General features: G+C 34.7%; 1 protein-coding gene across 1 annotated transcript; it reads left to right on the forward strand.

Moving 5' to 3' along the window:
* The first annotated feature begins 1,908 nt into the window (after nt 1–1,908).
* On the forward strand, nt 1,909–17,712 carry LOC137573634 (sialin). Its single transcript, XM_068285611.1, has 7 exons — nt 1,909–2,088; nt 4,093–4,148; nt 15,344–15,862; nt 15,924–16,294; nt 16,367–16,499; nt 16,567–16,808; nt 16,882–17,712. Exons 2-7 carry the CDS (start codon nt 4,109–4,111, stop codon nt 17,059–17,061), a joined length of 1,485 nt encoding a protein of 494 aa, XP_068141712.1. The 5' UTR covers nt 1,909–2,088; nt 4,093–4,108; the 3' UTR covers nt 17,062–17,712.
* The last annotated feature ends 412 nt before the right edge of the window (nt 17,713–18,124 follow it).

Raw genomic sequence — 18,124 nt, forward strand, 5'->3', positions numbered from 1 at the left:
CATGGTCTCCCATAAACTGTGTAAATACTGATAAAAAAATCGATTTTATTTGGTTTTCTCTATTATTTGTTGCAACGAAATAAAACCCGGCAAACGAATTTCCCAAGAAACTTATCTAAAAAATGTCTATATAGTAAATCGTGAATCTGCCGACACCTAAATGTGCGCATTTCTGTAATTATCATTATCGTTGGACTCTCTTTGAGTTCGTGACAATTGGAATATTGAAGTCAATTGTCGTAAATCAATATTCTCAGGTTGGAAAGACTTCGCTGTAAGGGTCTTTCAGAAATTTATTGCTTTTTTTAAAGTTATTTGCCAGGTTTACTAAAAATAAATGACGCACACAGACCTTAAAAAAGACGAAAAACCAATAATTTACAGGTGAAGGTTTTTGTAATCTCATAATGAATGCTCTTACGATTTATTATTAATAAAATATTTAAAAAATTTTAATTGAATACAAATTTATCTAAATGGTTAATGAACTCAAAATTACCTCTTCGAGAATACTTTTTGAGCAGGTGAAATTGGGTTAATATAAAGATCCTTTATTCCATCTCCCTATACACGTAGTATTAGTTGTTAGTTAGTTAGTTTTTGCAATGTTTTTTAATGGCTTTTAGATTATTCCATTCATAAAAATCATTATTCATTAATAAATGTCAATTGTGAGATTTATATTTTGGTGACACTGTGCAAAAACTGCAAAAAAAGTGCTGCCACTGCCAACGCTGCGGCGCAGTCTCTGCCTCTGTCTCAGTCTAGTCTCTCTCTCTGCCACGGTCGGCGCTTGGTTGAGTGTTGTTGTCTTAATACCATGTACCTATATGGTGAAATGGTATATTTAAGTCGACAAAATGTATGTAAGAGGCAGAAGGAAGCGTTTCCGACCCTATAAAGGATGTATATTCTTTATCAGCATTAGCAACCGAGTCGATCTAGCCATTTTCGCCTGTCTGTCCGTCTGCCAGTTTATTCGTCCGTCTGTATGAACACCTAGACCATGGAGACTATAGGAGCTGTAGCCACCAAATTTGGTATGTAGACTTGTTAAGTGTGTACAGTAATCGAGTTTATTTCAAATTTTTGCCACGCCCACTTTCGTTCCTGTCAATTAAATAAACCCGATTTTCTCAAAGACTAACATAACTAAATACACCAAATTTGGTATGCAAATTAGTTAAGAACAGGCGCACAGATTTTGTTTGTTTAAAATTTTTGCCACAACCACTTCCGGATCTTTAATTTAGAATAAAACAGATATTAGTCTTACTCATTCTTACCAACATGCCGAATTTTATTCAAATCGGAGTAAAAATATACTAAACAATCGTAAAAACGTGTTTCACTATGCGGTCCACAGGGCGGAGGTGGCCGTAGGCTAGGAGAAGGCATATGAAATGAATGTAATAGACATACATATTCGTCACTCGGTATACTGAAGTCGGCGAGACGACTTACTTACTTCATTTTGGTTTTTTTTTTTTTGCCCGCTTGCCGAGGAAAGAAAAAGCCGCTGTCGGCCACATTTTCAGTTCAGTTCCAACAGTCGTCGGAGTGAGCAGCAACAGCAGCGGCAACTGACAGAAGAAATATTCGTTTATAGCCAACCAAATCCAAAAATAAATCTCAGTTCTTGTGTTCGAATTCGAAAAGTTGAATTGCCTGCGCATGCGTTGAATGTTTTTGTCTAACACAGCAGCTGTTCCAAAAAAGAAAAAAGAAAAACCAAAAAATAAATTAAAAATTAAATTTACTTTAGTTCCAAGAAATATTTCAAACTGATCGCTTAAAGGCGACTTCGATTTGCGGTTGGTGGCATTAAAAAAATAAATTATCGGAAATTTATAAACCATTTAAGAATATTAAACACAAAATCAAAAACATATAAAAATATATATCCATACATCAGTATATATATTGAGGCGAGCGCGTTTCCGTTGGTGTTGAATGCAAATCGCTGTAAATAAATATAATTATACAGTTTGTTAATCGGCGTGTGTTAAACAAATTATATAATTTACCGCCAAGTTAAATAAATTACATTATTTACACCTAGTCGTGGTTGTTGACGTCAGGTGCAAGGTGGGTTTCGTCAACCTAATAAATAAATAAATACATAAATATTTACTTATAAGGCAGGAAAAAGTGTTTGGTGAATTGGAAAATTAATTCATTTGTGTTACAGTTTACAATTTATTTCATTTTTCTCTGTTCTAAATAATGAGTGTAAAAAATAGTTAAGAAACTAAATCTTTAAAGTGTCATGATATTTTCCTATTCCTATTATAATTAGATTTTCGTTTTAGATTTGTTCTAAAGTGTTTTTACATTTTTGTAAAGTTGTAAAAAGAAATTTTAGTCTCAAAGTGTTTTAAATTATAAATTTTGCATGAAGAAATCAATTAACTATATTTGAATATTAATTTAAACTTGTAAATTTTAAGTTAATTTGTACAAAGTAATTTTATATAATTTAAAAAAACATTTTAAACTTATATAAAGATATTAACAGCAGATGTTTTATAGAAAAAAAATTTATATATTCTTTAAGAAAAAGTTTTTTAATTTTGTTGCCACATTTCGTAGATTAGGTTAATGAGCTAACTTTTTTATTTATTACCAATTTGTTTAAGGCTAAAATTTAAACGTAAAAATACTTTAAATGCGGAGCTAAAAATGTACTTAATTTAATTATTGATAAGACGTTACTTGAATTATTTCAAGTGTTTGTTAGTTTTTCAAGCGGCAATAGGGAAATTTGAATGACTGTAAAACCAAACATCCAAGACAGACAAAGTTATTTTATTATGTTTTTCATATCTTTGTCTAGTTATCAATTTTAAAACTTGGCGATAAAATAACAATTTTGCGATTCGTTTTGAAACATGTGAGAGGAAACCGCGAGAAATGCCGCGCAATGACTATGAAAAGTTGTTGTTGCTCTTTTTCCTTGTTATTTTCTATTTTGGCATTTAATATAAGCAAATACATTTACTTACTCGGCATATGTATGTATGTATATGGAATCAAGTGTGTATATGTATGTATAAGTATAGGCTGGTAGAGTCACCAGATGACGTACTTTATGTATGAACGTAGAAAGCAAATAAAATCGCCTCCTGCATGTGACCACATAGAAAACATATGTACCTATGTACATATGTATATACACTCTGAGAATATATAGTCAATGCCCAAGACACACACACACACACACTTGCATGGGAAGTACATATTGACACACCGACTGACAGATGCCGCTTTTCATTATATTTGGCTAATAACATGGCAACATGCAAAGGCTAATCATGTCGGGCAAGGATAACAATTTTCAGGGTGTCATATATGCATACAAATATTTATATGTATGTGTCACTCTGTTGCCAAGACGCCGCACAAATATTTGCTCAACAAATTGGCCAAAGCATTTAATGACTTAGTTAATTGATCGAGGGGTTAACCATGTCGCTAGAGCATGACTTTGTAGCAACAAAGAGAGAAGAAAATGCAATTTGACACATTTTGGGGGAAACATTTAAATTTTATTCTCAGTTTACATTCAGTTTGTTTAACAATTTTTTGCCAAGTAAGAATCTGAAATTTTATCTGATCAGCATTTTTAGTGCTTACGCCATTGAATCTAATTCCGATTCCGTTCCGTTGAGTGGTTTATATTTAGTCTGCTTTTCTGTTCTGTCGGCATTATTTGAAGATAAGATTGGTTAGCTGCTCCATAGGGGGAAAGTTATGAATGAGTTAGTCAGCCAGCCAGTGGATGATATAATTAACTGAGATTTGCTTTGAGTCATGGGACGCCAGACACCCCTTATATGTATATATATGCATATTCTTACTGTTATCAGTGATTGGGGCGCCAAAAATTCGGGCACGTTTGAGTACAAACACGAGACATAGACATTTGGGAGATAAGATATCAAATGGGGGGGGACTTTCTGAAAGTTTTCATTAACTTTTGAAATAGAAAAGGAAGGGAATTCATTATCATATGTATCACAAATCATATATCGGAAGATATAGTGCCAATTCTAATTTAAATTTTTCGTTTCGGTATATTTCCATTTGCAGAAAGAGACGAGACAACATGTCGAATACAGAGGGAGGAGGTCTGCAGAGAATAAGAAGTAAGTACCCACTCGGAAATTTCTAGATTAACTACAAAGTCCGTAACTTTTGAGTTTTTTTTATTTATATTTTATCATTTGTTCATATCAAATTACGCCAACTGTCGAATGCTATAAAGCCGAGCCCCCCTTTTTTTTGTTATTTCCACGATTCCACGCGAACGATAACCGCTGGGCATACAATGAAATAGAACCGAAGGCTCGTCATGGTCAATCATTTAGCAGAGTTTGCTAAATTGATGATGATGATGATGAAGATCCATTGGGGCCAGTTCCCATATGTCTCTTTCGGTTGACAGTTTTGATTGGTGTCAAGTTGATGACAAGTTGAATTGAGGTTACTACAAATCAATTGATTCTAAATGCAAATGTGGGAATGTATTGGTAGGTGCCGTGAGGTCGCTGTTCCTTCAAATAATTACATGTATTTAGTGGCACTCCTTCGACTCTGACGTTGAGGAAAGACGCCCGCACCTTGTGACCTAAAACTAGATACGCAATTTGTCCCATGACGCTATTGTTATGACATACATCCTTCTCTCTCTCACTCACTCTCTCCCTATATATAGATAGATAGACAAACAAATTAGCAAAGTCACGCTAACTGAGCCCAAGTTAGTTAGCTAGTTTAGTCTAAAACTTGGGTTCATGGTCTACTGCTAGACCATCGCAATTAAAGTTTTCAATTGTCGCAACAAAAAAAAAAAAAAAAAACATAAATGCGCGTTAACGTTTTCGTATAGAAATCGGAATAAATTTTGTGAATTTGTGAAATAGTCATATCAGCTAAAGCTAAAGCTGATTGAGTACTGTATTTAACATTTAATTCAGACTTTGAGCTATTTAGCACATTAATAGCAGACAGACAAATATGTGTAGGGAGGGCGGGAAATGGGGCCTATTGCCGCAATGCCTGAGTGCACATGCCGACCCCGTGAGTAAACGACAATCAGATAGACAGAGTGAATGCGGCAGAGGCGGGGGTGATGAATTGCTAACCAAAAAATTAAAGTTGCCAATTAGCACATCATAATTGAATGCAAATTTTGGCCGTCTACTGAAAGTCACACGATCTGCACACATAAATTTTGCCCTACCCTGTGTCCTGCACTCGTGATTCATGGCAAATACTGTCTACTGCATTCTCCAATGTGTTAATGCACAATTTACAATTATCGGTTACATTTATTATTATTATTATACAATTTAATGCATAAATTTACACCCACAAGCCATTGAGCGACTAACCCACTAATCAAAATGCATATAGGAAGGCATGATTCAGTGATTTATTGTGTAAAACTGAAGGTTAAGGTTAATGTTCCAGCAAAAAATGTATTTCAAATCGTGTCTCGAAGTCATAAATAAGGACTTGAACATTTTTTATCGCATAAAGGATTAGACATAAGTCATGTGACTTAATCTACTAAAAAATATAACAATAAATTACTCCTATTAGTCATTAAGAGTTAATGTACTTGGGCTATTTAAATGATGTCAATTTATTTTAATGGACTTAGACCAATTTTTTGGTAAGCTTTTAGATATGTTTTTAGTTTAAAATCAAATTTATTTTCCAATGACATGTTTTTAGTGCAAAAAAATGTTATTTCTACTAACGAGACTTCAATTATATTGGATTTTCGAAACTAAAATGTTAAAAAAAATAACTTAATTTGAATGCTAATGGGATTTTAAGGTGATGTTTATATGGCTTGTTTTTTTCAAAAGACCCATATACATAATCCTGAAGCTGAAATCAGATGAAAGGTCTTAACCAAAGTTTATTGAAGTAACTATAAAATATTTGAGTTGAATTTCTATAAACATGATTTGAATTGGCGGAAGAAACATAAGAACTTATTTGATTACAAACAAATATTTAATTAGCTAAATCGACTTATTAAAAATACATTTTTCGAGCCAAGTTGTTGTTAAACAAAGCACATAAAAGCATATTGATGGCTTAGTTACAGAACCAGACTATCTAATACGGGTATTCACCTACTAACTTAACTGCTAAAAGTTTATTAGTCAGACAGTAAATGATTTAAACGTTTTTGTTTTTGTTTTGTTCTTTTCGTCATTGTATGGCAGTTTTTTTTATACCCTTGCAGAGGGTATTATAAAATTGGTCAGATGTTTGTAACGCACAGAAGGAGACGTTTCCGACCCCATAAAGTATATATATTCTTGATCAGCATGAGAAGCTAAGTCGATATAGCCATGTCCGTCTGTCCGTCGGTGCGTACGCGTTTTACTCAGCCATCTTAAGAGCTATCGGGATGAAATTTTTTTGGGAGCTTTTTTTTACCCGGGTGAGATAAAGTATGAAAATCTTTGGGATCGGACTACTATATCATATAGCTCTGGAACAAAAATTTTTGCAAAAATTGGAGTATCCCCATGAAATTTACCAATATAATAGAATTTGATATAAAATCTCAGATCCCGAAATTTGACCCTGATCGGATAAATAGAACACAAGTTACAGTCTATATAAATCGGTTCAATCGCTGCCGGCAGCTCTGCTTGCTGCCTACTACGTCACCATCTGTTAACAGAGCACATGCATACACACACAGACGCAACGCTACATAAACTGTATGTGTATGCGTGCGTTGCTTTGCTTAGGGAATGAGGGAAGAAGAAGAACAAATTGTACATAGTATGAAGAGTAAAATTGTTTTGTTTGTATATTAATGAATTGAGTTGCAGAAAAGAAATTTTGAACATGTGAAATTATTATTGTCAAGGACTGCAAGGGTATATAAACTTCGGCATAGCCGAATTTAACTTCTTTGATATTTTTTTTTAATAAAGTATTTTATGATAAAAATATCAAAGAAGTTAAATTCGGCTATGCCGAAGTTTATATACCCTTGCAGTCCTTGACAATAATAATTTCACATGTTCAAAATTTCTTTTCTGCAACTCAATTCATTAATATACAAACAAAACAATTTTACTCTTCATACTATGTACAATTTGTTCTTCTTCTTCCCTCATTCCCTAAGCAAAGCAACGAACGCATACACATACAGTTTACGTAGCGTTGCGTCTTGTGTGTATGCATGTGCTCTGTTGATTTGATGATGACGTAGTAGGCAGCAAGCAGAGCTGCCGGCAGCGATTGAACCGATTTATATAGACTGTAACTTGTGTTCTATTTATCCGATCAGGGTCAAATTTTGGGATCTGAGATTTTATATCAAATTCTATTATATTGGTAAATTTCATGGGGATACTCCAATTTTTGCAAAAATTTTTGTTCCAGAGCTATATGATATAGTAGTCCGATCCCAAAGATTTTCATACTTTATCTCACCCGGGTAAAAAAAGCTCCCAAAAAAAATTTCATCCCGATAGCTCTTAAGATGGCTGAGTAAAACGCGTACGCACCGACGGACAGACGGACAGACGGACAGACGGACAGACGGACAGACGGACAGACGGACAGACGGACAGACGGACATGGCTATATCGACTTAGCTTCTCATGCTGATCAAGAATATATATACTTTATGGGGTCGGAAACGTCTCCTTCTGTGCGTTACAAACATCTGACCAATTTTATAATACCCTCTGCAAGGGTATAAATATCAAAGAAGTTAAATTCGGCTATGCCGAAGTTTATATACCCTTGCAGTCCTTGACAATAATAGTTTCACATGTTCAAAATTTGTTTTCTGCAACTCAATTCATTAATATACAAACAAAACAATTTTACTCTTCATACTATGTACAATTTGTTCTTCTTCTTCCCTCATTCCCTAAGCAAAGCAACGCACGCATACACATACAGTTTATGTAGCGTTGCGTCTGTGTGTGTATGCATGTGCTCTGTTGATTTGATGATGACGTAGTAGGCAGCAAGCAGAGCTGCCGGCAGCGATTGAACCGATTTATACAGACTGTAACTTGTGTTCTATTTATCCGATCAGGGTCAAATTTTGGGATCTGAGATTTTATATCAAATTCTATTATATTGGTAAATTTCATGGGGATACTCCAATTTTTGCAAAAATTTTTGTTCCAGAGCTATATGATATAGTAGTCCGATCCCAAAGATTTTCATACTTTATCTCACCCGGGTAAAAAAAAGCTCCCAAAAAAAATTTCATCCCGATAGCTCTTAAGATGGCTGAGTAAAACGCGTACGCACCGACGGACAGACGGACAGACGGACATGGCTATATCGACTTAGCTTCTCATGCTGATCAAGAATATATATACTTTATGGGGTCGGAAACGTCTCCTTCTGTGCGTTACAAACATCTGACCAATTTTATAATACCCTCTGCAAGGGTATAATTAATGTCATTATTAGCAACTCATCTTATTCAATTAAAGCAGAGTTAAACACGTTTCAGTTGCAGTTGTTGTTGCTTTTTCTTAATGCATTAATTAAGACAAGAAAACAAATTGTTTTTAATTGAAGTAAATGAATTTCTTGGAACTTGAAGTTGTTTGTGCAGTTTGAAGCAAGTCAATTGAATGAAACTGAAACTTTCAACAACAATGCCCCAGCGATCTTGATAAGATCGTGAATATAAGTGAGTAGTAGTTGGTCTATGGTCTGTTACATACTCGTGTCTATATTTTGCTATTTCCGCTCCAATATGGCATACTTTATACTATATACACACATGTGGTTAGACACTGCGCATTTCGAATCGACTTGAGCTAAGCAAAAAGTTCAAGAATGTTGTCGAAATTAATCTCAAACGATTGAGAGACAGGGAGACAAAGACTATCTGACTTTGAACCGATTGACCACAACAGTCTGAGTAGCGATAGCTTCTCATGTCAGCAATATTTATATTTTTGAAGTACACAAATACTATACTATAGATGAAAGTATAGTCAAGCCCCCAGACTGAGGCGATATGCCTAGAACTATGTACATAGAACTAATAAATATGATACTTAAATAATCTTTACAGCTGCGACGTGTGTCTCAACTAAATGGTTGAACTAAACTTTAGACTCGAAGCCACATCAATTGAAATATATATTAATGAATTATAAATATTATTTTTGATAATTTTTTATTACCTCCGAAAGACGTAAAAATGAAATGCTTGCCCCCATTCATGTGACGGGCCCCTCTTTTGGCATATTTTTGTTGTTGTTTTTTATTATTGTACTATAAAGTATAAATGTGTGTATGTATCTGCCAGTCAGATACTTTTTTGCTTAACGAATGAAAAATCCCAACAACAATAACTACAACAAGTTGTTGCCAACCAAATGACGCCCTTCATTAGCACACCACGTGCATGTTGTAGATAGATATTGTAAACGAAAGTTGTAGATACATTTGTATCTGAATGTAGCAATGTACGTGATGCGCAACTAAATATGGACAGATATGAGTTAACAACTTGAATGTTTGATTGAAAATACAGACTCCTAAGAGCATATTCTTTTACCTTAGTAAATCAAATTGTGTAGATTCATTATGAATAGACTGTCTGGGCTTATCATTGACTTTTTTTGTTTGCATTTCATTGTGAACTCATTCACCATTCACCATTGATATGAGTTAACAAAATTGTAATTGTATGCCTTAAAGAAGAATTCTTTCCCATTGCACTTTGTACTAAAGCGCAACAAGTGCAATTTCTTTTGAAAAGTTTCCACGCTTCTTCATTGAATCGGATTCGACCGTCATGGAAATTTTCTTTTGGCTTTTGGATGGGAGAACGAAACTAGGACAATGCTGAAGAAGATGAGCACAACCGGAGCACACAATCAGCTGCATTTAATGTGATAACAAAAGATTGATAAAAGGAAAATGTATATTAAAGAATCTATATATTCTTGAATATATTCAATTAATAACAATTGCCAGACAACGATAAATCAATTGCATTTTTTGTTGTTGTTTGTTGTACTTATTTGAAGTGGAACCAGTTTAGATTTTACGAATTGCCACTGCAAGGCCAGTTCCGTTTAATTGTGCATTGAAAATCAGTTAACAAAACAAGCGGAAATGTAGCCAATAATTGTAGCTGGAAGGCAATTCAACAATGTCATCGAATTGATCACAAACACAAACACCTAAAGTAGATATATGTACATAAGCAAGTCGACTTATATAGCAAGTGGAACAGTTTATTGCATTCCCCTCTAATCGAATTATAACCGTAATAAATTAGGTGGGTGTAAAACCCAAACAAATCGTTCTACATACAAACATATGTACATATATCTGGAAAGTGGGCTCGTGATTTGGCTAGCTTCTATAGGCTAGGCGTGCCTTCCAATTCTAACGTTTCTCCTTGATTCTTGGCACCTTGACAAATGCTGCGCATTTGCTATGACGTATGTAGATGGGGGGAGGCATTTCTTATTTTCTTTTTTGCAGAATTTCATAAGAATAATGCCGGGAACGCCAGCACCCAAGTCAATGGAAAATTTTCACATCACATGAGAATTTTCAGTTGATTGACGAATCCCCATGTTTAGCGTTATCTGATCTATTATGCAAATTGAATATACATATTATTGTTTGCCAACTAATATTTAAATGGGCATTATTTTTGTAAGAATATGCAGCCACACTATTTCAAAGAGCGACGCCACAATCATCCAGCTAAATGACTACTACACCCTGTTTTGTTTAGCACATATTTTTGAAGGTCAGGAACCGCGTACGAATTGAAAGAAATACACAAAGAAAGAAATGTATCAAGAGAAAATAAATGAGAATATTTATCGAGCAGGTCGATTCAGAGTACGAGTATGACTATGAGAGTGGGTGTGTACACCCATTGCCCGCATTTGTTGAATCGAAAACTCAGTACAGAGACATTATAAATAGACATTTCACAGATAAAATGAAAGCTAAATGAGAGATACAACAAATGTAGCATAGATAGATAGGTAGGTAGATATGTATATAGCTTTGTTTCTATATGCCAGAATGTACTTAAAATCCATACGAAAATAAGTAAAGTGCTCATGTTTTAAGTTTTCTTTCTCATTAAATTCTACGTCAAAAGAGAAATATGCCGGATATGCGTCTTTGTCAAATGATATTTACGGCTGAATATCGAAAATGTTCGTCAAACTCATTTGCCTGAAAGTACAAAATGTAAATTAACAAATGTAAAATCGAAAAATATTAAAAATTTCTGTGTATTTTTTGTTTGACTTGTGTGAGGTTCAAATCAATGAACTTTTCATTCGCTGCTTCTTCTACTAATGACTCAATGTGAACTCGAACACAAGTTCGCATCATTTGATTGGGATTCGCAGTGTTGTGTGTGTGTGTGTGTCTGGACAGTGTTCGAAAATTACCATAAAAAATAATTTAAGTATCACGTTTGCCCTCAAAAAAACATCGCCCTCTTATTCTGTACGTTTTCTTAACGATCATTTAACTTTTCTGTTGTTTTTGAAGTTGCTATTTTTAACATGTTTGTTTTTTATGATCGTTTTATGTTTGTTTGCGGTGTTTTTTTTGTTTGTCTTAAATTTTACTTAAGATTTCAAACTTGTTTCAATCCACAAAAAAGTCAAGTACCAAAACGAAAGCTAATAAATGCTAAAGATCAGTGCGAAAAGTAAAATAAAATTTTAAATCATGAATGAGGCAACCGTTTTTTTTATTTTTTGTTTTATGTTTCTCTTCTCCATGATGGGCGGGTAAATGTTTACACATTTTGCCAGATTCTTAGAACGTGGCCAGAAGCCGACATTACCGGCAGAAGCTTCAAAGAAGAAGCAAATAGTTAGCCGGTTTTGACATTAACTCCAACCTTCAAATAATTTATTGCAAAGTAAACATACAAAATAAAGTTCCGCCCATTAAGTGGAGGGAAAGACGACTTCTATATACCCTGCAGCAAAAAAATGACTCCAGTTAACTAATTTGAGAGCTATACTGAACGTTAAATAACGTTATAGGACAGCCTATTGCATACTTTAAGGGACAAAGTTTCCTCATTTCACATTCCTAAAACCGCAAATGATTGTAAGACATAAGAACTGGACATAAATTTCCTTTTACATTACATTTTTAATATACCCTGTCGACCCATCAGGGCAGGGTATGCATTTTGGAATCATCTTGAGGCCAAAAAGTTAATCAAAATGTTGGCCCAAAGCAAAGCAAAACATGTTTCGATTCTGGGAATGAATTTCTACGTTTTAGCCAAATGAGCTCCGAAATGACTAATCAAGCAAATTAGTTAAGAATCTAAACCAGAAACTATGTGTTTAGTGACAGATTTATACACAGAGCAAACAAACCTCTTGAAAAACGAATTTGACCTTGTTCAGTTGTTATCTGGAGAATGAGGTTAGAAACTTCCTTTTGGCTTTGAAATTATTTTTATTTATAAGAAATTATAAATTTGCACATTTCCTTTGGTGAATCGTTATAAATTAATACAAGTCGAAATCCTTATCTATATAATTCAAATCACACGCTCTCTTAGCATTGATTTAGAAGGTGTCATAAGGTATATAGAAAAATTAGCAAAGTTTTATCTGCGAAATAGTCTATTCCAAAAATTTTCCATGACGTTGAAATCATATTTTGGGAAAATCCTTAAAATAAAGAAATTGCGCTAATTGATGGATGCCATCAAAAGAAATTCGATAATACCAGATCGTAAGACTATACATAATGAAACTGGTTCAGCTTAAAGCGTATATATATGTATATAATATTTCTTGCACGTTTTTCTGGTTATTTTGAAATCTGAAACATGAGACTAGTTTCGGGATTTGCTTTTTTATACTCTCTTGGTATATATTATTTGTCGTGCTAATTTGAATGCGAGCAGCTCGTTTCGATGGTCTGTCTAGACACAATTGGAATGCTTTTTCGCATAACATTATCATAGAATCGATTCGGAGTGGTAAATATTCACCTGTCCGTACACATATGTATGTACATACGACACAGCCGATACAGACGAGCACAGGTGGGCGTGTCTAGCAGGTGGAGAACTAGACTAATCATGATTAGTCTAGTCATTGGCCATGATAATACATACATACTTATAAACAGCTCATAAATGTCTAGTATTATAGAGGCATTTCCGACTGTTGATAAGATGGTGGGCTCCACGATTTATTGCACTCGTATATTGTGAATTGCTTGTGACAAAGATATTGCAGTTTTGATTTCGCCAACTAAGCCGACTGATTTTCAAGCAGCTTATAAAATTTATGCACACGCGCAAATTTTAAGTTGTTGCTGTGGCGGCTTGTTTGTCGGGTTCAATGGCTCTTGAAATGAATTCACGCTGGCAAGCTCAATGCACTTTGCCACTTAATAACTACCCCAAGACATTATTTCAGATACAGATACTTAAGACTCAAAGAGGAGACACGACGACGGCGACAACAACAGTTCCACCAACCACCACGACCAACTCCCCAGGTGTTTATGAGGCATCTTAATGACTTTTTTTGTCTTTATTTTCTCTCTCCTCATTTTGGCTTTTTCGACCGATTTCTGGTTTCTTCATTCTGGTTGGGATGCTGCACCCACAAAAACAACAAGAACAACTCCAAAAGAACATAAAAACTAAAGAACTGTAGTTCTCAAATCAAATTGATGTGCAATTATCATACAGAATTGAGGTCAAATCATTGACAGTTGACTTGATATGTATTACGTATATATATATACGATATGTACGTACGTACATATGTATGTGTGGATGTATGTTTATTAATACATATCACTAATTAATGCGCTTATCGCCCCACCGATCAAAGTCGGATCAATGTGGCATTGTAATAAAAACGTGGTATTACATCAGGCTTATTAGCCTGACGCCACAAGTTATACAATTTATGGCCAGAATCAATGAGAACAGCCAAGTTCAAAATGTAAATACTAAAGGAACTCTGAAAACCCTTGAAAAAGATCTTCGGTTGATTGTTGCTTTTACTTTATACCATATAACATACAATTTTTAGCTCCCGTATCTTTTAGACTTTTTAGATAAGGGCCTTAGAAAGTATACATATGTATATATTCGATCTGAGTTTAAAGCTGTTTAACAAAACTTTTCAAAATGTATTTTTATCTCAATAAGCCACAACAAATGAATGAAAATAATAGATAACATGTTTCCGGCAGCTAGTATGACTTAAATTACGATTTGAAAATTTTGTTTAACTATTTTAATTTTTCAAGATTTTAGTTTTTGTTGCCCTTTTGTGGCCTAGAACTTATTTGGCTGGTTTCATTCAGATCATGGAGATAAATCAGTATATTTTGGCTACGAAGGATATTTCCTACAATTTTTAATGCCTTAATTAAATAATACAACTAAGTCCCTTTTTCTTACTACAGTTTCGATTCAGCATTTTAGCATTTTGCAGAAAAATTTTACATTATTCTCTATACAATTTATATTAAAATGTTTCTCGAATTTTAAAGGAAATTCTTGGAGAAAGCGCTTTAAATTTTATTAAAATAACAATTTCAATCCAATTCATCCCTTTTTTAGGACCGGCTTAGCATTGAGATATGTTAACTCTTCACATTACATATTTAAGAGACAAAATCTTGTTCTTAGCATACTTTTGGGAGCAGTTAGTTACCTGAACAAAGCATTACCTTAAGCACAGTTGTTATAAAAAATTAAGTTAAAAACTTTAAAAAATTTTTTTGGCATAGGATTCCAAAGAATTGCAATCATAATTATTTGGAAATTCTCTTTTATAAATAGGAAAACATTTTTTGATTTAAATATATAATTTATTTCTGCGTAAACAATATCATTTAATGATTTCGCTGCTATCAACCAAAAAAGGTTATCTAAGTAATATTTAGCAGTGATCTGTTTTAGTTAAAGATTATGGAGCTATTAAGAAATATAAAAATATTTCAATGTTTTGGTAATTTTTATTGATTTTTTTGAAAAAAGAACTTGAGATTCTATAATTGGATTGGATTATCAGACTCGGGAGGCACGCTCGCCTGATTCTGTGTACTTTTTTTTTGTTCTATAATGTTTGCTGATGGCAACGGGAAATGGAAATATTCCACGAGGGAATTTCAAATGTCTAACCTAAGACCCAGACAAATGGGCATTAAATCATTTCTGACTTGTGGAACACTTGAAGTGAGCGAATTGAAAACCGCTTTCAAGTGGATTGCCCACCCAGTTGTCGATAGTAATCTAATGCGAATTCTTCAATCTGCTGTTCACTTTCAGACGCCCTATCATGCCGCCAAGTCTTGAATCTGCTGACCATGCTCGGCTTTATGCTGAACTATGCCCTACGAGTGAATCTAACTATTGCCATTGTCGATATGGTCAGGCCAAATGTCACGGAAACCAATAGCACCAGCGTGGTCAATGGAACAAACAGCACTTCATCTGACTCTTTATCGCCGGATGGCGTCGATGTCTACGAGGAACGTTTTCCTTGGGACTCATATCAAACAAACTTTGTGCTGGGCTGCTTCTTCTGGGGTTACATCCTGACCGAGCTGCCCGGCGGCCGATTGGCTGAGTTAATCGGTGGTCGTCGCGTCTTTGGACACTCCATGCTGTGGGCCAGTCTGTTGACTTTGATCACACCATTGGCCGCCCACATCAACTATGTGGTCTTGATCATAGTGCGAGTGGTTCTGGGCTTCATGTTGGGCGCATCTTGGCCAGCCATTCATCCGGTGGCTGCTGTCTGGATTCCACCCATGGAGCGTTCGAAATTCATGTCCAATATGATGGGTAAATTACAAAATGCAAATCCTTTTAAAGGCAACTTGTTTCAACTTGTCTATTTTTACAGCTTCTTCTTTGGGCGCTGCTATTACCATGCCAGTGTGTGGCTATCTGATCTCAGTGGCTGGTTGGGCTAGTGTCTTCTATTTGACTGGAGCTGTGGGTCTTCTTTGGTCTATATGCTGGTTTACCTTCGTCTATGAAACTCCTGCCACTCATCCACGCATCTCGGCCGAAGAGAGACGTGAAATCGAGGAAGCTATTGGCACATCTACCTCCAAGAAGCGTCCCAGCCATGTGCCATGGGGTGACTTGCTGTGCTCACCAGCTGTTTGGGCCATCATCATTTGCCATGGTCTAGCCGTCTTTGGTTTCTTCACTGTGGTCAATCAATTGCCCACATTTATGTCACAGATTTTGCACTTTAAGATCAAAGAGGTAAGTTGAAAAAATAAATACAAATTAAGCTAAGATCTTTATTTATTGCAATTTCCCTTCGATCTCTTACAGAACGGTCTCTTTTCCTCACTGCCTTACTTGGGCAAGTACCTGATGGCTGTCGCCTCATCCTATTTAGCTGATTATCTGCGTCAGAAGGGCACACTGGGTACCACAGCCACACGAAAAGTGTTCACAGCATTTGGTTAGTTAAAAATACTTAAAATTAGTTTACTTCGTGTGCTAACTAAAATGCTTCGCTACACTTTTAGCTCTTGTCATCCCTGGTCTCTTGATGATTGTTCAAGTTTACCTCGGTTATGATGCCACATGGTCCGTGACGATCTTTTCTCTGGCCCTATTCTTCCATGGAGCTGTCACTGCCGGTTATCTGGGTAACGGTTTGGATATTGCACCCAACTTCAGTGGCACAATATTTGGTTTGGCCAATACTTTGTCTTCCTTTGGTGGTTTTCTATCCACTTGGATGGTTGGCGCCTTGACCTATCACGATGTGAGTAGCCATTGCAATGAAAGTTAAATAAACGGATATTTATATATATTCTTTGTTTTTTTTTTTTTTTTAGAAATCCTTCCATCAATGGCAAATTGTCTTTTGGATTCTGGCAGCAACTTATATTGCAGGAGCTTTGGTATTTGTGGCCATTGGTTCCGGTGAATTGCAGCCCTGGAACAATCCACCAGAACGCAAGAAGATCAGTGATGTAACCCAAGAAGAGGGTGTTCCACTCAAGAATGAGAAGTGAGATGAATGAGACATCTCACTGCATTTTCAGGCATAAATGAGAATTGAACGCATCCCACCACTGCAGATTTAACAAAATCAAGAGACACACACAAATCAAATCATCATTCGCACAAGTTATAGTAGAAATTTCTAATTTCTACGGCACATTTTGAGATTTTAAGTGTTTCGCAAAGCACTCATATTCTTAGTCGAAATTTATATAGACAAATCAAAAAAACAAAACAAAAAAGCACACAACAAAAACTAAAAAAAAGGATATACAATATGAAAGACATTATTTTTACCAATAGAAAAATGTCTGCTTTATGGAAATTGACTATATTGATAAGTAATATTTACTTTAGAGCAACATTTATATATTTTAAATGATTTTTATAGTATTCTATTTGTCCATGAAGTGCATAGAGTAATTTGTATCTGTATAGTATATACATATATATAGATGGATATTACTTGTAAAAAGAAACTTGAAGATAAACGGACAAACTCTATGCACAACATGTTTAATTTTAAGTAGATATATAATATAGTGTAAATGAAATTTTAAAAGAATCATCTATATATATATATTGTACATGTACTTTATTATTTATGTAATTAATTAATAGTTTTCCATAAGATCGTAATAAAGTTTAAAAAAGACAAAGAATTTACTATTTCAAACATTTTACTTGTCAAAAAAATGTAGATCTTATTAGTTAGTCCTGCGTTGTATTTAAGCCGACTTGAGGTCAATCTTCTAAAAGAGGATCATTTCTAGACAAGAACCAACAAGTTTTATCATCAAAACTCCAGACTTGCAATGACCATGTCTTTAATGCCTAAACTAATTGGGAATTGCAACTAAATGAAGCGAAAAAATATTGGCGAAGATCGATCTGGATCGACCAGATCGTAATCTAACTAGATTTATGTTTTGCTGAATTTTAAACTTAAACCATTTTTCTGTTAACAAATCAATCTTATGGGAAAATACCTTTAATTGACCATAAGCCTGACCCCTTGAATTATATTTATTTAAAAGTTACCCTAAAATATTTTTCAATAGCGTACAAATTTTT

The sequence above is a fragment of the Drosophila tropicalis genome, unplaced genomic scaffold (genome assembly GCF_018151085.1).
Source record: "Drosophila tropicalis isolate 14030-0801.00 unplaced genomic scaffold, ASM1815108v1 contig_413, whole genome shotgun sequence".
In the NCBI taxonomy this organism is placed as follows: Eukaryota; Metazoa; Arthropoda; class Insecta; order Diptera; family Drosophilidae; genus Drosophila; species Drosophila tropicalis.